Raw genomic sequence first — 23,239 nt, forward strand, 5'->3', positions numbered from 1 at the left:
GTTCACCCAAGACACCCAACCCCACTACATCTACTCTCCCAGAGAGATGACCCGCTGGGTGAGGGGTGTCTTTGAGGCTCTGCGGCCACTTGAGACTCTGCCTGTCGAGGGGCTCATCCGTATCTGGGCCCATGAGGCACTGCGCCTCTTCCAGGATAGGTGGGTGCAAATATATGAGAAGCTAAGCCTTATTAAATAGTAGGTTACACTGATAGTGTTTTAAATTGCTTGAAATTGTTGGGCCTGTTAGATGTGTATGTTCTGTGTGTTTGACAAATCTGTTTGTCACACTCAAGAATTGCACAATAATTTTAAGAGTGATTTTAAATGAGATGACAAAATAGTTGGCCTTAAATTTTATTTCAGGCTAGTCGGAGATGAAGAGAGAAGGTGGACAGATGAAAACATTGACGTGGTTGCTCTTAAACACTTCCCTAACATTGATAAGGAGAAGGCTCTCAACAGACCTATCCTCTACAGCAACTGGCTTTCCAAGGTAAACTGTCAACAGCTTAAACATACTGTGATGTTAACGCTTTGGTAATGTTACTGAGATTACTTCAAGTGTTCATTTTTACTGAGTTTCTTGATTGTGGATGCAGGACTACATTCCAGTGGAACAGGAGGAGCTGAGGGACTATGTAAAGGCCCGTCTGAAGGTCTTCTATGAAGAGGAGCTGGATGTCCCGCTCGTGCTCTTCAACGAAGTGCTGGATCATGTCCTCAGGATTGATCGGTGAGTAACCGCCTCTGAGCTTCTTTATTTCAGTGCTGCTTATTGACTTCTCAGAATTTCAGAACTGGTTTTTGATTTGTGAGCTAACTTCAAAAGCGTATACCCTTTTCTAGAATCTTCCGTCAGCCTCAGGGCCATCTCCTGTTGATTGGTGTGAGTGGAGCAGGAAAGACCACTCTGTCTCGCTTCGTAGCCTGGATGAATGGACTTAGTGTCTTCCAGATTAAGGTTAGTTAAATGAATGTAAAAATATGTGCCACATTTGTTCTTTTGCTTGTGTATTTTTTTAGTTTTTTTTTTCTTCTTCAGGTGCACAGGAAATATACTGGAGAGGACTTTGATGAGGACCTGCGCACAGTGCTACGTCGCTCGGGTTGCAAGAATGAAAAGATAGCATTCATCATGGATGAGTCCAACGTGCTGGATTCTGGTTTCCTTGAGCGAATGAACACACTGCTGGCCAACGGAGAGGTAGTTTGCTGCCATCATGGTCTGTTGTAAAGCACCAGTTGTTACATCTTTGTGGTCCTTTGTACTCACTGGAGAAAAACTGGAATAAGAAATCTGTGTGGGCTGTGTCAAGTAATTTTCTGGTAACCTCTGTAGGTTCCTGGCCTGTTTGAAGGAGATGAGTATGCCACCTTGATGACTCAGTGTAAGGAGGGAGCCCAGAAGGAGGGCCTGATGCTTGACACACATGAGGAGTTGTATAAGTGGTTCACCAGCCAGGTCATCAGAAACCTCCATGTGGTTTTCACCATGAACCCCTCATCAGAGGGCCTGAAAGACAGGGCTGCCACATCTCCTGCCCTCTTCAACAGGTACAGAAGTATCATAAACACTGAGCATGAATGAATGTTACATCAGAACAACAAAGGAAATGCAGGGAATTGTGGAGTAAATGTGTTAAATAAAAATTTTCCTCAATGCCAGGTGTGTGCTGAACTGGTTTGGGGACTGGTCTACAGAGGCCCTTTATCAAGTGGGTAAGGAGTTCACTAGCAAGATGGATCTGGAGAAACCAAACTACAAAGTGCCAGACTACATGCCCACCGTTTATGACAAACTGCCTCAGCCACCATCTCATCGCGAGGCTATCGTCAATGGCTGTGTGTTTGTACACCAGACTCTTCACCAGGTAAGGATGGTTGCAGTGGTGGTTAAAGATTGTGTGGCACACTTGAGCAGAGATTTCACATTTGGAAATGGTTTTTAAAAATGAAGTGTATACATGTTAACATTTGATGTTACATACTTCATACTGCATACTTAATACTTGTTATCAACTCTATACAGGCTAACAACCGTCTGGCCAAGCGAGGTGGTCATACCATGGCCATAACTCCTCGCCACTACCTGGACTTTATCAACCAGTATGCCAACCTGTTCAATGAGAAACGCAGCGAGTTGGAGGAGCAGCAGATGCACCTAAATGTTGGTCTCCGCAAGATCAAGGAGACTGTCGATCAGGTAAAATTATTTTGTTTTTAAATTGGTTGTGCTAACATAGATCTCTTTCTCAAAACACAGGAAGTGTTTGCTAGCGTTAGCTCTTGTCCAATTTATTGATTGTACTTATGCTGCCTCATCAAGGTGGAGGAGCTTCGTCGTGACCTGAGAATCAAGAGCCAGGAGTTGGAGGCAAAGAATGCTGCTGCCAATGACAAGCTGAAGAAGATGGTTAAAGACCAGCAGGAGGCTGAGAAGAAAAAGGTACACAAGAAGAAGTCTTTCTCCTGGAAGACGAACACAGCCTATTGATATTAAGCATTTGAACACACTGTATACCTGTAGGTGTGATCCCATTAGCTTTATGTAGCAGGGATTTGGCGTTGTTAACGGTTACTGTTAATATTTTGACTCCAGGTGATGAGCCAGGAGATCCAGGAGGCTGTGTACAAGCAGCAGGAGGTGATCAAGGACAAACAGCTTAGTGTGAAACAGGACCTGGACCAGGTGGAGCCAGCCGTTATTGAAGCTCAGAATGGTACAGTGGTTTCCTTATACAGATCTCTCCTTAGTGTGTTTAATGGCGCTGTTGTCACAGGAAGGTGCTTAAATGCACATGTCCCCAAACTTATATGCTACTGTACAGTTAAGCTAGAAAAACATTGTTCAAGTATTTTTTTTTGTCCAACTGTTACTGTTAATCCTTCAGTTTCTTCAAATATTTTCTTCCTTTTTATTATAATGTTACTATGTTCTCACTTTTGACTGAAAGGATTCCTGCCAACAACTTGATCTTTACTTATATCCACCCTTCATCACTGCCCCTTCCTTATCATAATCACCATCCTTGTTCACCTGATATTGATAGCTGTTAAGTCCATTAAGAAGCAGCACCTGGTGGAGGTGCGTTCCATGGCCAATCCCCCTGCAGCCGTGAAGCTGGCCCTTGAGTCCATCTGCTTGCTACTGGGAGAGAGCACAACTGACTGGAAACAGATCCGTTCCATCATCATGAGGGAGAACTTCATCCCCACCATTGTTAACTTTTCTGCTGAAGAAATCAGGTGAAATAAGATAATGTATTCTAAAATTGTTCACTAAAGAGCTTCCTGTCCCTCTGTCTCTTTCCTTTTCTGACTCTCTCTCCCTGAGTCTGTTTCAATTTCTTCCCTTCCTCCCTCTTCTTGCCCTTCTTGCCCCTGTCCTCTTATTGCTTCTTTCTTTCAAACACCTTCTTCTTTCACCTAACTAGCGGTGAGTTCTATTAAGAAGCAGCACCTAGTAGAAGTGAAGGCTATGACCAATCCCCCAGCTGCAGTCAAACTGGCCCTGGAGTCTATCTGCCTTATGCTGGGCGAGGAGACCAATGACTGGAAAAAAATCAGACAAGTTATTATCAGGGACAATTTCATCAGCAGCATAGTCAACTTTTCCTCTGAGGAAATGAGGTACCGGTGTGAAAATGTCTGTTTAGTTTTTATTTATTGACATTCAATCAGTATACTAATCAAGCGGCACCTGTGATTATTATTTGATTTTAGGTTTCTGGGGAAAAAGTCTCTTTGGTTAGTTATATCAGAACATTAACTGATGATAACTTAGAGTCGACTTATCCTGGTTAGTGATCATGGTCATGATTTTGCATTTCTCTGAGTAAACATGGTAGAAATGTCAAATTCCCCGAGCCAAACAGAACTTACCTCTTTAAATCATAATTAAGTTCTTGTGATTTGTGAAAAAGTGCTTGACTGTGGACCGTTTCTACTTTATCCAGCGACTCCATCCGTGAGAAGATGAAGAAGAACTATCTCTCCAACCCAAGCTACAACTATGACCAAGTCAACAGGGCGTCGCTGGCCTGTGGGCCTATGGTGAAATGGGCGATTGCTCAAGTAAGAAAACAAAACAAACAAAAAAGTAGATTGGTGGGTAAAAGACTACTTTATACCATGCTCTGTCCCCCTCCTAGCTCAATTACGCTGACATGCTGAAGCGCGTGGAGCCTCTGCGTAATGAATTGCAGAAGCTTGAGGATGATGCCAAAGACAACAAGACAAAGGCAGAAGAGGTAGAACAGATGATCAGAGACCTAGAAGCTAGCATTGCTCGCTACAAGGAAGAGTACGCCATCCTCATCTCAGAAGCTCAGGCCATTAAGGCTGACCTGGCTGCAGTTGAAGCTAAGGTAACGATTTGCCAAACCTGTGCCTAGTGTCCTTCATATCTGTCCCCTCATTTCTGGTCTTGATGAAAAGGTCTTGCAACATTTTCCTGAACTCTTTGTCTTTCCTCCCAGGTGAATCGCAGCACAGCCTTGCTGAAGAGTCTGTCAGCTGAAAGGGAGCGCTGGGAGAAGACAAGTGAGACTTTCAAAAACCAGATGTCCACCATCGCTGGAGACTGTCTGCTCTCTGCAGCATTCATTAGCTATGCTGGCTACTTCGAACAACAGATGAGACAGAATCTGTTCACTACTTGGTCTCACCACCTGCAACAGGCCAATATTCAGGTACTTTGAACTGTAAAGTGACTTTTCATCCTCACATCTACAAACCTCTGCCTCATTCATCCCACTAGCATGTATGTAGAAACTGTATTTATTAATGTAGTTGCTATGCTCATTGAAGGCATCAAAAGTATATCAAAGTATGCCTCTGTCGATTGCTCAGGAATACACTAATAAGGAATAATCAAGAGTACAATCTTGAAAGTGTAACTTCAGTGTGGAACTTTTGTTTGATTAGTGTTCTTTTCAACAATGAGGTGAATAAGGTGGCCAACCACAAATGTTCAGCACTTAAAATTAGCCACAAACATTACCTTTACACAGCCACTTATGTGTATATTGCATGGCCTTTAACTTGATGTCAGATTCCTAATTCCAGTTGGCCAATTCTCCCTTAGTTCCGTACGGATATTGCCAGAACTGAGTATTTGTCAAATGCTGATGAGAGGCTCCGCTGGCAAGCCAACTCCCTCCCAGCTGATGACCTCTGTACTGAGAATGCCATCATGCTCAAGAGGTTCAATAGGTCAGTATCTTACTTTTCTGGCATAGTAACCGTGGGGTTTTGTTTGTGTTATTCAACTGTTAAGCATTTCTGAATGTTAATTGGCCTTGAGTTGATTTGACAGCTATATTGATCAATATCACTGCCCTTGCTAGGTACCCACTCATCATTGATCCATCAGGCCAGGCCACAGAGTTCATAATGAATGAGTATAAAGACCGCAAAATCACCAGAACCAGTTTCCTGGATGATGCCTTCAGGAAGAACCTGGAGAGTGCCTTGCGTTTTGGAAATCCTCTTCTGGTCCAGGTAAGAGCAGCGACTTCATGCTGTCAGCAATTTATTGCTCAGTTATATGTTACGTGACCAGTATCCACCACTGTTGTATTTATCAAAGATTTGTGTATTTAGTCATTTAATCTTTTTTTGCCCTTAAGGATGTAGAAAGCTATGATCCCATCCTGAACCCAGTGCTGAACAGAGAGGTCCGCAGGACCGGAGGACGTGTCCTCATTACCCTTGGAGATCAGGACATCGATCTGTCACCTTCGTTTGTCATTTTCCTCTCCACACGAGACCCAACAGTGAGTAGACCATCATTCAAGGTTAAAATACAGTGTTTAATTCATTTAAATTGGTCTGTTTCTAAATTCACCAAGAAAATGTTCAGTTGCTGGCATGTTTTACTGGAATAGAGGATTTCCTTCATTAAAATGGTTGTGCAGAGAAGTTAATCTGTGTCTTGTGTATGTAGGTCGAGTTCCCACCAGATTTGTGTTCTCGTGTGACATTTGTCAACTTCACCGTGACACGCAGCAGCTTGCAGAGCCAGTGTCTCAATGAAGTACTAAAGGCTGAGAGGCCTGATGTGGATGAGAAACGCTCTGACCTCCTCAAACTGCAAGGTGAGACAGAAAGTGGCACATTATGATGAACACAGGGGATGCAAGCCTGTTCAGATTTGAGCGTGACAGTGGTAAAATATTGTGATGTAATTCCCATCAGCGACCCTCCTCCTGTCTTTCTTTTAGGCGAGTTCCAGCTGCGTCTGCGTCAGCTGGAAAAATCCCTGCTGCAGGCCCTCAATGAGGTTAAGGGTCGTATCCTTGATGACGACACCATCATCACTACACTGGAGAACCTGAAGAAAGAGGCAGCCGAGGTGACCAGGAAGGTGGAGGAGACCGATATCATCATGGCCGAGGTGGAGACTGTGTCACAGCAATATCTGTCTCTGTCCTCTGCCTGCAGCAGCATCTACTTCACCACGGAGGCTCTCAACCAGGTCTGGACATCTCACTTGGTTCCTTCACCCTTCTTGGTTATAGATTCCCTTTTTTTTATTTTTTTGTCTCTCTCACCATGTTGTACTAACATTGATTTGTAAACCATGACTTTCAAAATGCACACATACCTTAGCCTATTTTTTTTGTATCTCCCCCCAGATGCACTTCCTGTATCAGTACTCTCTTCAGTTTTTCCTGGACACTTACCATACAGTGCTTTATGAGAATCCCAACCTCAAGAGCATCAGTGACCATTCACAGAGACTTGCTCTCATCACCAAGGACCTCTTCCAGGTATAAACTGCAGTTGTTTAAAAAAGAAAAAAAAATCAACTTGGTTTTTGGTTGTAGGACATTTGTAAATAGATTTGTTCTCCTGGATGTAGGTGGCATTTAACAGGGTAGCCAGGGGTATGCTGCACCAGGATCATATCACCTTTGCCATACTGCTGGCTAGGATCAGCTTAAAGGGCATGACCAGGTAAGACACCGGTATTACACCAATTGGCTACATTATATAAAACAAGGTTGCTCAGTATTATCAGTTATCATAAATCTGCTTCATCTCAATCTATTTATTTGCAGTGAGCCCTCATATGATGCAGAGTTCCAGCACTTCTTGCGTGGTAAGGAGATCGTTTTGACTGGCACATCACTGCCCAAAGTGAAGGGTCTGACCACTGATCAGAGTGAGGCCATGGTCCGCCTTAGCCGTCTGCCAGCATTCAAAGATTTGGTGGCCAAAGTTCAGGCTGATGAGGTGAGTATTGGCACCTATATCTTGATATTTAAACTGAATCGCTATCTGAACATGTTTGTATTTGTTAGCATACCTCATAAACAACTTTCTCTGGATATCATTATCTCCCTGTTTTGTTACTGCTTCAGCAATTCTTCATGTGGATTGAGAGTAACACTCCAGACCTGGCTGTGCCTTATCTGTGGTCAGAGGAGAAGCAATCTAGTGAGTATATGGATTTCTAAATTGAAAATGATGATTAATTATTAATATTAACAGTTATAGATTTAAATATTTATAACCTGACATTGTCTGACCTGTCTGCCCTTTCCTATATCACTTTCTACTCAGCTCCTATTGGCCAGGCAGTACATCAGCTGTTGCTGATTCAGGCTTTCCGCCCTGACCGTCTGTTGGCCATGTCACACATTTTCGTCTCAAAGGTTCTGGGAGAGACCTTCATGAATATCATCGAGCAGCCTCTTGACCTGGCTAATATTGTGGATAATGAGGTAATAAACTATTTCCTCAATCATTTTCACTCCAGAGGCATTTGTCGTTGTCAGTTTGGTTGAGTGTTGCTGACATCCTCTCTCCTGTGCTGATAGGTGAAGCCCAGCACGCCAGTGTTGATGTGCTCTGTACCTGGTTATGATGCTAGCGGGCTGGTCAGAGATCTGGCTGCTGAGCAGAACAAACAAATCACCTCTATCTCTATTGGTAAGAAATCCTTTCATACTCTGGGTTAACAAATACACAGATCAGATCCTCAAGTCAAAAACTTTGTGTGGATACTGTATTTGTTTTTTCTATCCACAGGTTCGGCTGAGGGCTTCAATAAGGCTGACAGAGACATAAACACTGCTGTCAAATCTGGCAGGTGAGTTAATGTTATGTATATTTGTGAGAATGTACACTTTGTTGTATTTCTATTCTGACTCCTCCTTGTCTTGCAGGTGGGTGATGTTGGAGAATGTCCACCTGGCCCCTGGGTGGCTGATGCAGCTGGAGAAGAAGCTCCACTCTATGCAGCCTCATGCAAGCTTCAGGCTTTTCCTGACAATGGAGATCAATCCCAAGGTATACCACATCACTTAGCAGCATTTTATGACTTTGGCAACAAAGACTTCATTGACATTACAGCTGTGAACCTGTTCTCACCTCTAGTCCTTCTTCTGTCCAGGTTATGTTTCTTTTACCATAGACTGTATATGAAAAGGGCTGACACATCACCACTTCTGCCACTTCACAAGTGAAGCCAAAATGTCATGAACACAGGGGCAGCTATCTTTCTTTTGTGATGCATTTTGCAGCCAGATTCTGCACAGTAATGACTAGAAGTGGAGCTGTGGTATCAGAGCTGTCATATCATTTGAAATACACCCCATTTTATATCATCAAATAATTTAATTAAATCTTACCAGAGTAAGTGACCATTTGTAAACTAGTAAGTATTGTACATCTACCTAAAATAGCAGAAATCACCACTGGGGAAAAAAATGTTTCATTTGTGCTTGGAATTTTTTGACTCGTGTCTTATCTGCTAACATGGAGTGGGCAGAGTTCATAACCTATACCGCAACCAGTCACCGGAGGAAGTCGACTTGTGGTGGATTCGCTTCTGGGAGCTGTCCTGTCATCCATTTTTATATACAGTCTGTCTTTTACACTTTTTAAAGTTTGAGTGTGCTTTCCTGCCAGGTCCCAGTGAATCTGCTTCGCGCTGGCCGTATCTTTGTGTTTGAGCCTCCTCCTGGTGTCAAAGCCAACATGCTCAGGACCTTCAGCAGCATTCCTGTGGCTCGCATGTGCAAGGTGACATAAGCTGTGTTCACAAACATACAAATATAGCACTTAAAAAAAAAAAAAAAAAAAGTGCACCTTATTTGGTATCTGAATATATTTTTTGTCTCTACAGGCCCCTAATGAGCGTGCTCGTCTTTACTTCCTATTGGCTTGGTTCCATGCAGTCATCCAGGAGCGTCTGCGCTATGCACCATTGGGCTGGTCCAAGAAATATGAGTTTGGAGAGTCAGACCTCCGCTCTGCCTGTGACACAGTTGACACCTGGCTGGATGACACTGCTAAGGTTGAAGATGATTATAAAAATTGTATACACTGCTTTAAATGTATTTGTTTCCAATAGTAACTTGTATTAGTAAGCCATGAAGTCATTTATTTCTTACTACCTTATAAATACTGAATTAATTAGATAAATCATGGAAGTATTGGCTTTGACTGTAAAAATTGACAACTTTGCCTCTATACACAACACACACACATACACACACACACACACACACACACACACACACACACACACACACACACACACACACACACACACACACACACACACAGGGTCGTCAGAACATTGCACCAGACAAGATCCCTTGGGCAGCTCTGAAAACGCTGATGGCCCAGTCTATCTATGGTGGTCGCATTGACAATGAATTTGACCAGCGCCTGCTCAACACCTTCCTGGACCGCATCTTCACCAAGGCAAGCTTTGACAGCGGGTTCAAACTGGCTCTCAAGGTTGATGGACACAAGGACATTAAGATGCCGGATGGAATTCGGTCAGTAGCTTTAAAATTACACCACTCCTTTGTTTCTGAATATAGAAATATGGACTGTGCTCTTGATGACCTTGACCAGTAAAGTTTCCCTGTAATTCTTATTGGTTACAGACGTGAGGAATTCATGCACTGGGTAGAGATGCTTCCAGATACTCAGACACCATCTTGGCTCGGTTTGCCCAGCAATGCTGAGAAGGTCCTGCTCACCACTCAGGGTATGCTGCAGCTAGTCATCTTCATCATCAGTACTCTGGCGTTCTGTCACAGCCACCGGAACCTAGGACATACTGACATTTGTTCCTTGGTCCAGCTGCTCAGATTTAATGTTTTCACAGGGCCACTCATTAACCATCTCTCTCTCTCTCTGTTCTAGCATCTTGACTCTTACTTTGACAGTGCAACGAGAGGTCAAGATGTTTTTTTGTTTGTTTTTTTTTTTTAGATTCTACTTTGAGTCGAATACTGTGTGTGTGTGTGTGTGTGTGTGTGTGTGTGTGTGTGTGTGGTGACAAGGAACCTGTTATCTTGTATATGAAAGCCATACAGTTCAGCTGTGTAGTTGTAGCCTAGCTGTATTCATAGCATTTATATTAAAAGGTGCTGTGCCCAAAGGAAGGGAGTGTGTCACCTCACCCTCCAGCAGCTGTATTTCACAGCCATCATGTCTTTCTGCTTAAATACATTCCCCTACATTCCCTCATTTTAGGATTCAAAACAACCACACACCTCCTCAGTCCCTTAGCTTCCCAGTTATGTTTGCCATCCCTGTTTTGTCAAACTGGTTTCCACTCCTCCAGATTATCCCACCTGCTGAAACATCGGCTCCTTGGACACCCCGTTCCTTTCACTTCCACTCCTTAGTGTCTACCTCAGAACCTGACACCCTACATTTGTTATGTTCATTTTCCTTTATAAGTTTAGCCAGTAGGAATGTGGTTAATTTGTCCACTTGGTAGCTGTGTTGAATGTTATATTTGGTTTGAAATCTTGCCTGAAGCCTTGGGTTTTTTGGGGTTTTTTTTGTCCTAGTTTGTTTAATTTGTTTGGCACAGTTTCTTTTTTAACATTCCCAAGGGAAGCCATGTCTTTTTGTTTCACAATTAATTTCTTCTCCCCCTACCTCCCACCATGGCCTTGTCTTTGACCTCTTCCCCCATCTCTCTCCCTGCTCACTTGCTCCCTTCACTGGGTTGCACAGGCACTGACATGATGGGTAAGGTGCTGAAAATGCAGATGTTGGAGGATGAGGATGACCTTGCCTATGAGACAGAAAAGAAAGAGCACACTTCAGCCGCATCTGATTCCCAGCCAGCCTGGATGAGGACCCTCCACACCACTGCCTGCAACTGGCTGCACCTCATGCCCCAAACTGTCAATGCACTTAAACGCACAGTGGAGAACATCAAGGTAATGACGGATAATAGGAAAGGTGGTTGGTAAGCAGCCTTCATGAGATGAACCTAAAATGTCCTTGGGAATTGCTGCACTGACAAGATCATCAGTCATTTATGTTTTATAGTTTTGTGTATCAATTACGGTGTAGATGCATCTGCCAGGCTTTTACATTTGCTTTAATGAGTTCTTCATCCAAACACCAGGACCCACTCTTCCGGTTCTTTGAGCGTGAGGTGAAGATGGGCGGCAAGATGCTGCAGGAGGTCCGTCAGGATCTGTCTGATGTAGTGCAAGTGTGTGAGGGCAAGAAGAAGCAGACCAACGACCTGCGCACACTCATCAGTGACCTTGTTAAAGGTACAATCCTCTTTCTTGGAGTTTTTTTTTTTTTTTAAATATAGATTTAGCTTAATTGTCAAACTGAGAATGAAACCACTGCACACTTCATATTCCTTAATGTCTTTTTGGATCAATTTCTTGCTTTAAGTGAATAACTGGTATAAACATGTGTTTCTCTGCAGGCATCCTCCCTCGCAGCTGGTGTCGGTATACAGTTCCAACATCTATGACCGTGATCCAGTGGGTGGCAGACTTCAGTGAACGAATCAAACAGCTGCAGCAGATTTCCCAGGGAGCTGCCAGTGGGGGTGCAAAGGAGCTGAAGGTGTGGTTTTTTTTTTTGTTTGTTTGATTAACCAATAGGGTACAGAATTAACAGGTATTCAGTATTTATCTTTTCTGCTACTCTTTCTCCCCCCTCTCCAGAACATCCACGTATGTCTGGGTAGCCTATTTGTGCCAGAGGCTTACATCACTGCAACTCGCCAGTATGTGGCCCAGGCGAACAGTTGGTCACTGGAGGAGCTGTGTTTGGAGGTCAATGTCACTACTGCCCAGGGCGCCGCACTGGATGCCTGCAGCTTTGGCATCAAAGGTCAGACAAGTAGAGTCTAAGAAATATAAAAAACACTTAAGTTATTTTCAGAAGACATCAACTGAATATTATCCTTTTAAATAAATTTAAGACTAAAAAGAAACGACATGTCCTAATACCATAGCCTCCGGTTATGACTGTGGTAGATACTCAAAGAACTTAAAATATAAAGCCAGTTGATATGATCACTTTGTGCTCTAAAATGTCGGAATATAGTGTAAAATTTTGTTTTGAGGGTTCTAATGCCAAACATGTTGACTGTTGCTCTCAGGTCTGAAGCTGCAGGGAGCCACTTGTACCAACAACAAGCTGTCTCTGTCCACCTCCATCTCCACTGAGCTGCCTCTCACTCAGCTCCGGTGGATTAAACAAGGCAATGCTGAGAAGAGACACCTGGTATGAAAATGATTACACAACTGTACCTATCCAAAAATAAGGGTTTAGTAAAACAGGAGACTATTAAATTCAGTGCTGGTCTTGCTGCCTTCATCATTATTTTGTTGTTGTTCTCACTGCAGGTGACTCTTCCAGTGTACCTGAATTTCACCAGGTCTGACCTCATCTTCACTGTTGATTTTGACATTGCCAACAAGGAAGATCCCCACAGCTTCTATGAGCGTGGAGTTGCTATCCTGTGCACAGAGTAGTTGATACCAGAGTCTTGATTATTAAATTGTACTCCTTCTCTTACTTTCATTTCCTGTTAACCACCATTAAATAGTAGTGTGTAACCTGTTGCATTCCACTATGAGATATAGTTAAATATTTGTGTAGCACTTATGTACCCATTCTTGGTGTTTTTGGAATGTTTCTTAGAAGGTCAAGGCAATGTTGTCAGATGGTAAATGAAGAGAAAGTGAAATGTGCAAAAGGAAAGTTGAAAAGAAAAATATGATTTTATGAACGAGACGGTTTTAAGATGGAATAAAGCCAGAGGAGATGTTACCTGCATTGATAATGTAGCCTTTATATACTAGTGTTTCTCAAGTCGGTATCATACATGGTATTTGCATTCTCTATTTCAAATTAACAGAATAAAATAAATGGTACTTGTGGCTATTACTTGTAATACAGGCTTAGAAAGTAAATGTACTGATTACCTGATCCTCAGACTTGCAGTGTGGGTTTTTTTTTAATCACCTCAGCTTTCAGCACTAAGTCGCTGCAGTCTGTAAATCACTGCATTACTTGTCACTAGACTGGCTTTAACATCAGTAACAAATGTGCTTAGAGGATCACAAAGGAAAGGGTGATCATGTTTATTGGTTCTATTGTAAGAGAAACAGACAAAGGAAACCAACAGTTTTGGTGAGGAAAAATTACCTTACCATTTTAGGATGCTTTTCTGAGGGGAATCTCATGCTTGTCTCTTGGGCAGTGGACAATAATAGAATATACAGTATGCAATACATTGCTTCATATGAATTTACAAAGGGGGTAGCTTCTGCTCAAATTCCAGATCATTTCTTGATCAGGACCAGATAACACACAAACTGAGATCCAGAGTTTACATGGTAATAGACATGAACTTCAGTTCCTGTCCTATATCACTGTCTTTATCATGATCATAGAAAAGCCTATCAGCTTACTATCTAAACCCTTGTGCAAAGATTCTGAAGGCTTTACTGTTGGCTTCATTGTTTTACTGCCACCTGCTAGTTAGAGAAACTTGAATTTTCCTGGAGTAAGAGTACATGAATGATTGTTTATGTTGTAATTATTGTAGGAAATTAAACTAGATAACTTGATAGCCTAAAGATAAGAGACGCTTATGACCAAATGGCTGAGGGTACAATCCTCACATCCGCAGGATTAAATCTGGGTGGGACAAGTGGAAAAACAAAGTGATTTCGCCTTCCCTCATCTACTCAATGGCCAGCAGGTTAGGCTGTAGTTATATTGGGCAGCTTCCAGGTGTGAATGTGATCAGGGTGTTTTCACTGAAACTATCCTGATAAAGGGTTTGTTTTTTTTTTGTTTTTTTGTAAAAAAAAAAAAAAAAAAAGATAACTCTGCAGGCTATTACTGAAGATAATGAGATTTTGCAACACTTGTGTGACTACATAAGAATATGATGTTTAGGTTTATGTCTATAGTTAACATGGAAAAACAAGTAAATTGTGTATTTATATAACCTATTTATTTAAATTTACATCATTGCAGTCTGGTACAGAAATGTGATTTTCGAGCAAGAGATCTCCAAACACTAGGACTACATAGGAACAGCTTTAAAATAAAATGCAATTAGAATGATGTCATTTCTACAAAATTTAAACTGATGCAGAATCTGAGACCAAGACTCAGGTTAGCCACAGCTGCTGGATGCCATCATCTAACAGGTGTTCCAATTTGGCTGTCCACTGAAGTAGAAGATATTTAGCTTATCTGGACAAAAAACAAAAACAAACAAACAAGCAAGTAATGTGCTACAGTTTCTTCTTTGGCAGTGCAGAGGTTGTACTCGGTTCTAACACGGTGCAGATTAATAAAATAAATATCCCAACAAAACTCGTAACTGCTCAAAGAGAGGCAGTAGACAATGTCACCTCCATGAAATATTCAAAATTACTGGAGATAGAAAAATAAATCACATCTCTGTGCAAAACATGAGTTATCAAAGTGCATTGCAAAGTAACTATTTACAGTATTTCACTCGACCTTAAACCATATGACTGCAGCAGCCTGTCAGTCCTTGGATACATGGCTCCGAGTTCAGTCTCTCTTGTTTGTCCTCCATGTTGACAACACACTGCCGCTTCCTTTGCCCCAGTTCCACCACTTCTGCTCCAGGGAGACCCAGCTTTCTCTTGTAAAGAGATTGGAGGTTACATGGGCTAGGGGATTTCTCAGAGGAGCTATCCAGCATCTGGGATGAGCTTCCTCCCACTGAGGTGAGAGGTTCAGTTGTGTGGGGTGTGGAGGATCTTGTAGCATGCAAGCCTGAGTCATCAAGTTGCAATTCAATGTCCATGGTTTGGGTGTGCATTGTTGATTCATTTGCCTTTTCTACTGTATGATCTCTACAACCATCCTTGTCACTGTGAGAGGGCAGAGTGTCAAGGTCACAGACCCATAGTTCAGAGTCACTCCCATGTTTCATCTGGACATCCAGAAGATGTTGCTGCTCTGTTAAAGGATCTTTCATCCCATTTTTAAGTACTTCTTTGAGGGTCACTGAAGCAGGGTGATGAAGGAGACATCTCTTGCTCCGGCCCAAAAACCGACATCCTCCACCTCCTCCTTTTCCCTGCTGCCTTGTTCGCCTGGAGACACTGACATCAATGTTTGACTCATCTGAATCCTCAGAGCTCCCATCATATGGGTCCAAAAACTATAATCAGAAGCACACATGCATTCATACATAAAAAGAGAATGGCAAAAATGGATCAACTACTGAAAGAGAATGCTTACCAAAGAGTAAGAACCATGCCTGGCTGCAGGCTTCAGTAGCAGTGTCCGACGTAATGCCCCGCTCCCGCATCCCTGCTCAATAAGGAATTCACCATTGTACTGGCAATAGCAATTCAGTTTAAATTAAAAAACTACATGATGTTACTGAGACCACTAAAGACAAGACACACGTGTGCACATGAGCAATAACCAATGGTGGAACCAAAGTAATAGGCATATAGGAACAGTTTATGGGGAAGAAATTCAATTTCAACATATTTGAAAACAAAATTCATGGCAATATTCAAAAAAAATGTCCCAGGTGTAGCCATTTAATGTGTATGTACACTATACAAGTTTACATCGTGTCAGTGTGTGCAATATTCACATTCAAAACAAAAGCAATACCATAGTGCTGGTGTCTGACCATCTTGGACTGATTTCTGAGTCGGAGTCAGTGCTGGACTCCACTTTACACATCTCCTGACAGAAAGCAGAGGTAACTCAAGTCCACATTTATATGGCAAAGCAAGAAAATGAAGTGAGTTCTAAATTGCTAAATAGACCCCACCCCTCTAAATATGGTGATGAAATCTCACCATGTATTTGAAAGCAAGATGGTCCATGTGGTTGGGTACATGTCTATCATTGTGATCTAAATGACAAATAAATAAAATAATGAATTTATTGTGCAGTATTGCATTAAGCTCATTCAAAATACACTAAAAACAAATACAGCATATTTTTCCTGTTGGAAAATATTATGTATAGCAATCAACATGCATGCAACAGCAATAAGAAAATTAATCGAATATCAATTTTCCAGACTACTATTTAATGCTAAATTGAACATTTTAAATGAAAACTACCCATATCTACCTGAAAGTGCGCGTCGTCTTCTCCTACATGCCATGACATTTAGCGCGTGCAACTTTTTGTACGACAAAAAAGTATATACCTGAATAATGTGCCTTCATCAGGCAAACTCGCATATTAATCAACCAGCTGCCTCTGATTTGTTGCAGCCTGGTGTGGCCACAGGTGAGCGGTCTAAACAAGACAAACAGCACGGAGAGGAGTTCAAAACGCCGCCGAATTTGCCATTTTCAAAGTTTTAACAAAATAATACGTCCGGTGATATATATTTTTTCTTTTTTCAAAATAAAACTTAATGATCTTGTTACTACTAAATATAACACAGTGTAAAATATAAGTAAGCGTCTTGTTTTATTATTCCCCAATGGTCTATTGGTATAGTGCAACGTTTTAGATGAGTATAAAGCTCTGACAACTTATTCCAAAATTTATAGTCGAGTCGTGTATTCCTCCATCAGTTCCCCGGTGAACCGTTGGGGGGAACAGGAGAGTCGGACTCTCACTCCATGGCCCGCTCCCATCCGCGCGTAAGATCCGGCCTGGGGGAAAGGGATGAATGTTAATTTCAAAGATGGCGGCGGAGGGAGGAGGGAAGGAGATGAACGAAATTAAAACTCAGTTCACCACTCGGGAAGGCGTTTACAAACTCCTCACTCACTCCGAATACAGTCGTCCTAACAGGGTGCCTTTTAACTCGCAAGGCTCCAATCCCGTCAAGGTTTCCTTCGTGAACGTCAACGACCAGTCGGGCAACGGCGACAGGATCTGTTTCAATGTGGGCCGTGAGCTCTACTTCTACATTTACAAAGGCGTTAGAAAGGTAGCGTGCTAATGAGGCTGTTGTCACCGGAAATTTCTAATACTGCATGCTAAAATATATCATTGTTGTTGCTGAACTTGAGGCTTGTGTTGGCTGTGTTAAATAACTCTTGCAGGTCCTTGACTTTCAAATTAGCTGACAGCTAGTTGGCTTGAAGCTAGCCCATTAGTTAACGCTAGCTAGCCACCGCAACTGGCTAACGTTAGCAAGCCAGTAGCTTCTCGGAGGCCAAATTCTGTACGCAGTCCGTCACTTTGTTTTGGTTTCACGGGGTGGGAAAGTTTCACGAGGTTGGGTTTGGATCACAAGGTTAAAGCTGACCATTTGATTTAACGCTAAGTCGTCCGCTCCTGGTTAAGGTTTAACAATATAGTTCTTTATGACAGTTGCAGTTGTACATCGACACCCATAACACTTGTCGAAGCTTTTGACTGACTGACTGACAGACAGGTGCTGACAAATCACAGTAATGCCGATGTAGTGTATGGGCAGTAATGTTTGGGTTGCAAGCTAACTGCTTTTGTCGTTATTGTGATGCAACGGAACTCAGTTCTTAGCTTGGGAATGTTTTTATGACCTGATCAGGCTCTGTCATTTTGCAGTATATTTCTGTATTCTGTGTAAATGTTCTGGCACTAACCAATAAGTCATTTAATTCTTTAGTATAATTTATTGTGGTCGTGGGTCAATGCAAATGTGTGATGGTTTTCTTGTTAAACAGAAGGTAATGTAGAGAGCTGAAATGACATGATAGCAGTCCCGTTATTAGGATACATTACCTAAAATATGCTGGTGTCATTAGGTATATCATGGTAAATCCCATCAGGATTGCTACATTTTATCATCAAATCATAAAACAGACATTTTGTCACTAACTGCTAACTTGACATCACAGGCTGACCAGAATTAGCTGACTACTAACTTAAAACTATGTGTCATAGCCCTGTGAATAATCACACAGAAACATGCTTGTCTTGTGTGTTGTTATTCCATTGAATAACAGCAATAGCCTCGCTAAAGGCTGCTGCCAGGATTGAGAGCATTTCCAGCTTGTAGTAAAAGACACAACTGTGATAGTAATTCTAGCCATGTCAATCCTTGCTATACAAGTTTAACAGAAAATGTCAAATGGTAAGTTATTGCAGTACAAGTAGATTAATCACATATTAAAGACTGATGTTCTGTTTCAGTGTATCAGTAATATATCACAAATGAATGTTCATGTTACGTTATTGATAATTTGTCTTAAGGTGCAGCACAAAGAGGTTGGCGATTTTGTCTTCTGTGTTTTGCTGGAGCTGGTAGTACTGTCCTATGTATTATACCGAGCAGTGAACAAATCTAGTAGTTCATGAGAACCTTGTATTTGCATATCCCTAAACGTCCTTAAGTGTTCTTCCTCATTGTTGATATAGGCTTATTATGTACCATGTCTCGTGATAATGTCAGCCATCGAAGCACTGCCTAATGCCATGCACGCTGTTAGGAGGCATAGGAACTATGTGATCGGACTAAACTTATTTTAACACTTGGGCTGACATTTTGACCGTCTGACATGAGATAGAAACAGTCACACTGGAGTAACCACTGAGTCATCATCTTACACACAGCATTTTCCATTGTAGCAGTAGTTAACTATTAATCATTAATATTGGAACTGTTGTTATACTGGTTATCTACTGTACATGCCCAGAGTGTCTTGTTCATGGTATAAAAAAAATGCAGTATTTCTGACATGAAATATAAACTGTATATCATACCTTATCATGGCTAGCATCTACAGTACCTGTTTGCAGAGAAAACGTACCTCCATGCTCGAGCTCTCTCATTTTTGCTCAGTGACTGTCAGGTAGTTGATGTTGCAAAAAGTTTTTCAGTATTGTTTGTGTTCAGATGTCACTTCTTGTTTGGTTGTAATAAAATTTAAGGTCTTCATCCTCAGCAGTTGAATTAACATTATGCCTTCAACTTCTCTAAATTCAGTGTGTTTGAAATTAAGTACAGGGGGAAAATATGACTTCACACTCATCTCCAATGATTTAGAACTGCCAGTTTGACCAACAACCATCTATGTCTTTCGAAGTGCATAAACCCATTTTAGATATTTAAACGTTATTGCACCCACTTTTTATATATGCTCATGCTTTCTCTCATCAGGCTGCTGACCTGAGCAAGCCCATAGACAAGCGCATCTACAAGGGAACGCAGCCCACCTGTCATGACTTCAACCACCTCACAGCTACAGCAGAGAGTGTGTCTTTGCTGGTGGGTTTCTCAGCAGGACAGGTACAACTCATTGACCCCATCAAGAAGGAGACAAGCAAGCTCTTCAATGAGGAGGTGGGTTTCTGTAAGACAGAGGTAGGATTACTAAGAGTTCTGTGTACAGAATTGTCCACAAATAGCAGGTGCTGGTCAGTAGAATAAAAATTGACAGAAGCATCTTAGTCACAAAGTTCAGTGTATTCTGTTTCTTGTTCATTTTATTGCAGTTTATGCTACTCTATTTTCCCTGCCCAGCACTTTTAAACTGAATATTACCAAGTGGCCTAAGACTTAAACAGAGCATTTGCTTTGAGATTGAAAGGTGTTCAGCAGATTAATTTCTTGATGCTACTGTACTGACAGTTTTTTATTCCCTTTCTCCCTCCACTCTCTTCTCCCATCTGCCTCCCCATCCTCAACCTTTCTTCACTCCTAACAGAGACTAATAGACAAGTCCAGAGTAACATGTGTGAAATGGGTGCCAGGCTCTGAGAGTCTGTTTCTGGTGTCACATGCTAGTGGGAATATGTACCTTTACAACGTAGAGCATACTTGTGGCACCACAGCACCACACTATCAGCTCCTCAAACAGGGAGAGAACTACTCTGTACACACTTGTAAGAGTAAATCTACACGGAACCCTCTTCTTAAATGGACAGTGGGTGAGGGGGCTCTGAATGAGTTTGCCTTCTCACCAGATGGGAAGTTCTTAGCCTGTGTAAGTCAAGATGGCTTCCTACGCGTGTTCAACTTTGATGCTGTTGAGCTTCATGGCACCATGAAGAGCTACTTCGGTGGCTTGTTGTGTGTGTGCTGGAGCCCTGATGGAAAGTACATAGTAGCAGGTGGAGAAGACGATCTAGTGACTGTGTGGTCGTTCTTGGACTGCAGAGTCATAGCACGAGGTCATGGGCACAAATCGTGGGTGAGTGTGGTGGCGTTTGACCATTACACCACCAGTGTGGAGGAGAGTGACCCAATGGAGTTCAGCGGCAGTGATGAGGACTTCCAGGATCAGATGATCTACTTTGGAAGAGACCGGGCCAACAGTACACAGTCTCGACTCTCCAAGCGCAACTCCACGGACAGCCGGCCTGTTAGTGTGACATACCGGTTTGGCTCAGTGGGCCAGGACACTCAACTGTGCCTATGGGACCTCACTGAGGACATTCTTTTCCCCCACCTTCCGCTTTCACGGACACGAACACACACTAACGTGATGAATGCTACCAGTCCCCCTCCGAGTGCTACAATAATCACTAACACCTCTAGTAACACTGCTAATGGAAACAACAGTGGTGCCAGTACTCCTGGAATTAACTCCCTCTCTACTACATTACCACGCTCCAACAGTCTACCCCATTCAGCCGGCACCACAACAGCAGCAAACAACACAAACAAGGCTAGCAGCGGTGGTGGAATCGGTAGCGGCATTATGGACAGTGCCATCGCTACAGGTGTCACTAAGTTTGCCACCCTGTCACTCCATGATCGGAAGGAGCGCCACCACGAGAAGGACCACAAACGCAATCACAGCATGGGTCACATCAGCAGTAAGAGTAGCGACAAGCTCAACCTGCTGACTAAAACCAAAACTGACCCTGCTAAGACTCTGGGCACTCTGCTGTGCCCACGCATGGAGGATGTGCCCCTCCTTGAGCCCCTCATCTGTAAAAAGATAGCACATGAGAGACTGACTGTACTCATATTTTTAGAGGACTGTTTAGTGACTGCTTGTCAGGAGGGATTTATTTGCACATGGGCGAGGCCAGGCAAAGTGGTAAGTTCTTTTTAATGTAGGAAACGTGAGGAAATTTGAAGAGATGACACTGTCAATCTTTAGCTGACTTAAAATCAGTTGCAGGCTGTAACAAGATATATAATGAAAGCATACAATAAACTGGATGTTTGGAATAGCATTTTTAGCCTTTCTAGTCAGCTTGTCATTCTCTGCAGGCAGGCAAGTAACATATCAGACTTTAATGTATATCTGCTTTCCAGTGAAAGACCTATTATGTCTTAAGTTTCAAATATAATCCATGCTATGAAAATATTACAGTCTGGTCATATAATATATTCTGATAAGGAGGATTTCCTGTGAAGACCTGTCAGGGGGAAGATGATGTTAATCCATATGAAGTGTGTTCATTGGTTCATCATAATCATCCCACAATGCATAGCAGCATAGTCAAGAAGTCATCTACATACTATTGCACATTTCAGCTTTTATGCATATGGTTCTGTGTTTGCCCAAAGTCCCTTGGCGGCCTCTCACATGCTTACAGCTTAAATTGTGTACACGCCCTTTTATATTTCCATTTTGTGTGTGTTTTGAGAGATTTTACCGGAACAAGGCGCATGATAGTCTGCATTTATTACTGACAGCCAGAAAGCTTGTTGGCTCCAATACCACTACTTTTAACCAGAGTCGGATATTAACAGAGACTTGGAACAGAAATGCCATTGAAGTTTCAACAAATGTCTCTGAAGTCGATGCAGAGTTGAACAATGCAATGATATTAAGATGAGCAGTACACCTATTTGCAGTGCTTTAGTTTGGCTTATTTTACTTTTTTGTCACATAATTTGTGGGACCACTATCTTCTGTGGGTCACTGGATGAATTGTGGGGTTTTATGAGGGGTTTAAAATGCCTTCTTGGCAAGAAAATGAGAATAATGTCTGAGTATTTAATAATGGTAAAGAAGTTGAAACAAATTTTGTGACATAGGGACAGTTCACATTGACAGTTAAGTTTGTTTGCATTTGAAGTTCACGTTAAGAGGTTAAAAAGAAAAAGCTTTCTAGTAGAACAAGTCGGTGGTCTGGTCTCATACATTAGAAGTGCCTTGATCAAGCAGACCACAAAAAAAGACAGCAGTAGTCTCACACTGTACACTCGACATCCTCTCCCACTGCTGTGCATAGCGTTTTAATGAAATGCAGGAGACTGGGAGATGGAAAGATGAGACTAGAGGCAAATTTTTAGAGCTATTTGTTGCCTTTTTTTTTATTTTTTGCTATAGTATGTGAACTTTCCCAATGCAAATCTCCTTGTTTTCCTTTTTTCAGGGTTTATTGTCATCCCAAAACCAAGCCAGCTCTCCCAGTGGAACAGTAGTATAGCCACAGTATTTCTGCTGCTAAAGAACCCTGCAACCCAGAGTCTGATGCTGCTCTTCACCCTGCAAGCATTGCAAGTTTTCCTTTTTCTTTTATACCCCTCTCGATTTCGTTAATGACCTTTCTGTTGTTTTTGTTTATCACTCACTTGACCTAGAGGAGGAATGAACCAAGAAAGGTGTGGTGCGATTGTGGACTAATGCGCTAATGTGCTATTGTTCTCTGGAGTTTTAACACATTTTAAGATTTTTTTTTAAAGTCTTTCTTTCATGTCAAATTTCATCTGACTTTTGTCCATTCTGGAAATAAGGCTTGGCTTTGTTAGATGCAAACCAGACAACTGTGGCCTGAAATTAAAGGGATAGTTCGTTTAATTTTCATGATCTGTGTGGCACCGCTTTTTAACCTTTTGGCGTAGCCCAGTTGCAGCTCAGGGTTACCAACTAAAGTATGAAATTTGAATCAACTATCCTTTTATGACCAAGTGTGTGAGCATCTGAAACTGTTGCATCCATCCACATTCAACCACCACTTCTGTCTTTTCTTGAGTAGAATCTCCCCATCATTGACTTTGCACTGATTTTGTTGTTTGTTTTTATAACTACACTAATGGAACAAAAAAGAGGGTTGAGGACTG

General features: G+C 42.1%; 3 protein-coding genes across 7 annotated transcripts in view; 2 read left to right on the forward strand and 1 right to left on the reverse strand.

Annotated features, from left to right (window-relative positions):
* The window catches only part of dync1h1 (dynein, cytoplasmic 1, heavy chain 1), a 28,578-nt gene extending 15,337 nt beyond the window's left edge, over positions 1 to 13,241 (forward strand). Inside the window, exons 42-78 of the mRNA XM_020591140.1 lie at positions 1 to 159; positions 367 to 496; positions 603 to 736; positions 850 to 964; positions 1,046 to 1,207; positions 1,343 to 1,557; positions 1,670 to 1,874; positions 2,033 to 2,206; positions 2,330 to 2,449; positions 2,603 to 2,723; positions 3,054 to 3,249; positions 3,960 to 4,077; positions 4,155 to 4,370; positions 4,482 to 4,694; positions 5,090 to 5,217; positions 5,352 to 5,505; positions 5,634 to 5,780; positions 5,951 to 6,101; positions 6,228 to 6,481; positions 6,642 to 6,776; positions 6,869 to 6,963; positions 7,068 to 7,242; positions 7,371 to 7,446; positions 7,573 to 7,733; positions 7,830 to 7,941; positions 8,041 to 8,101; positions 8,178 to 8,301; positions 8,923 to 9,036; positions 9,140 to 9,310; positions 9,583 to 9,800; positions 9,912 to 10,015; positions 10,999 to 11,207; positions 11,399 to 11,552; positions 11,717 to 11,859; positions 11,961 to 12,129; positions 12,401 to 12,525; positions 12,648 to 13,241. The exon at positions 1 to 159 is cut by the window's left edge and continues 5 nt beyond it. Coding sequence (XP_020446796.1) covers positions 1 to 159; positions 367 to 496; positions 603 to 736; positions 850 to 964; positions 1,046 to 1,207; positions 1,343 to 1,557; positions 1,670 to 1,874; positions 2,033 to 2,206; positions 2,330 to 2,449; positions 2,603 to 2,723; positions 3,054 to 3,249; positions 3,960 to 4,077; positions 4,155 to 4,370; positions 4,482 to 4,694; positions 5,090 to 5,217; positions 5,352 to 5,505; positions 5,634 to 5,780; positions 5,951 to 6,101; positions 6,228 to 6,481; positions 6,642 to 6,776; positions 6,869 to 6,963; positions 7,068 to 7,242; positions 7,371 to 7,446; positions 7,573 to 7,733; positions 7,830 to 7,941; positions 8,041 to 8,101; positions 8,178 to 8,301; positions 8,923 to 9,036; positions 9,140 to 9,310; positions 9,583 to 9,800; positions 9,912 to 10,015; positions 10,999 to 11,207; positions 11,399 to 11,552; positions 11,717 to 11,859; positions 11,961 to 12,129; positions 12,401 to 12,525; positions 12,648 to 12,776 — 5,587 coding nt within the window. The 3' untranslated portion in view covers positions 12,777 to 13,241. The remainder of the gene's footprint in view (positions 160 to 366; positions 497 to 602; positions 737 to 849; positions 965 to 1,045; positions 1,208 to 1,342; positions 1,558 to 1,669; positions 1,875 to 2,032; positions 2,207 to 2,329; positions 2,450 to 2,602; positions 2,724 to 3,053; positions 3,250 to 3,959; positions 4,078 to 4,154; positions 4,371 to 4,481; positions 4,695 to 5,089; positions 5,218 to 5,351; positions 5,506 to 5,633; positions 5,781 to 5,950; positions 6,102 to 6,227; positions 6,482 to 6,641; positions 6,777 to 6,868; positions 6,964 to 7,067; positions 7,243 to 7,370; positions 7,447 to 7,572; positions 7,734 to 7,829; positions 7,942 to 8,040; positions 8,102 to 8,177; positions 8,302 to 8,922; positions 9,037 to 9,139; positions 9,311 to 9,582; positions 9,801 to 9,911; positions 10,016 to 10,998; positions 11,208 to 11,398; positions 11,553 to 11,716; positions 11,860 to 11,960; positions 12,130 to 12,400; positions 12,526 to 12,647) is intronic.
* A 1,011-nt stretch (positions 13,242 to 14,252) lies between these two features.
* LOC109955207 (uncharacterized) lies at positions 14,253 to 16,620 on the reverse strand. Of its 4 annotated transcripts, none has more exons than XM_020591137.1 (5): positions 16,399 to 16,620; positions 16,119 to 16,174; positions 15,908 to 15,999; positions 15,541 to 15,639; positions 14,253 to 15,460 (listed from the first exon to the last, which is right to left on the reverse strand). In XM_020591137.1, the coding sequence occupies exons 3-5, from the start codon at positions 15,947 to 15,949 to the stop codon at positions 14,789 to 14,791; spliced, it is 813 nt and encodes a 270-aa protein (XP_020446793.1). In that variant the 5' UTR covers positions 15,950 to 15,999; positions 16,119 to 16,174; positions 16,399 to 16,620; the 3' UTR covers positions 14,253 to 14,788. The 4 variants fall into 4 exon arrangements, with proteins under 4 accessions (XP_020446793.1, XP_020446795.1, XP_020446792.1 ...); XM_020591139.1 differs by having other exon boundaries at positions 15,908 to 16,002; XM_020591136.1 differs by having other exon boundaries at positions 15,541 to 15,612; positions 15,928 to 15,999; positions 16,399 to 16,613.
* A 234-nt stretch (positions 16,621 to 16,854) lies between these two features.
* On the forward strand, positions 16,855 to 23,193 carry wdr20a (WD repeat domain 20a). Of its 2 annotated transcripts, XM_020591133.1 has the most exons (4): positions 16,855 to 17,215; positions 19,373 to 19,555; positions 19,920 to 21,260; positions 22,552 to 23,193. In XM_020591133.1, exons 1-4 carry the CDS (start codon positions 16,952 to 16,954, stop codon positions 22,603 to 22,605), a joined length of 1,842 nt encoding a protein of 613 aa, XP_020446789.1. In that variant the 5' UTR covers positions 16,855 to 16,951; the 3' UTR covers positions 22,606 to 23,193. The 2 variants fall into 2 exon arrangements, with proteins under 2 accessions (XP_020446789.1, XP_020446790.1); XM_020591134.1 differs by lacking the exon at positions 19,920 to 21,260.
* Positions 23,194 to 23,239: the final 46 nt, after the last annotated feature.

Source organism: Monopterus albus, unplaced genomic scaffold (assembly GCF_001952655.1).
Source record: "Monopterus albus unplaced genomic scaffold, M_albus_1.0 scaffold13.1, whole genome shotgun sequence".
Taxonomy (NCBI): domain Eukaryota; kingdom Metazoa; phylum Chordata; class Actinopteri; order Synbranchiformes; family Synbranchidae; genus Monopterus; species Monopterus albus.

Coding starts and splice junctions, on each gene's coding strand:
- LOC109955207 (XM_020591135.1), bottom strand. CDS start 16,432: ATGGCATGTAGGAGAAGACGACGCGCACTTTCAG. Junction 16,175..16,398: donor AAGACGACGCGCACTTTCAG/GTAGATATGGGT, acceptor TTTGTCATTTAG/ATCACAATGATAGACATGTA. Junction 15,613..15,927: donor GGTCAGACACCAGCACTATG/GTATTGCTTTTG, acceptor CTTATTGAGCAG/GGATGCGGGAGCGGGGCATT.
- wdr20a (XM_020591133.1), top strand. CDS start 16,952: ATGTTAATTTCAAAGATGGCGGCGGAGGGAGGAGGGAAGGAGATGAAC. Junction 19,556..19,919: donor GCAAGCTCTTCAATGAGGAG/GTGGGTTTCTGT, acceptor CACTCCTAACAG/AGACTAATAGACAAGTCCAG. Junction 21,261..22,551: donor GGGCGAGGCCAGGCAAAGTG/GTAAGTTCTTTT, acceptor TCCTTTTTTCAG/GGTTTATTGTCATCCCAAAA.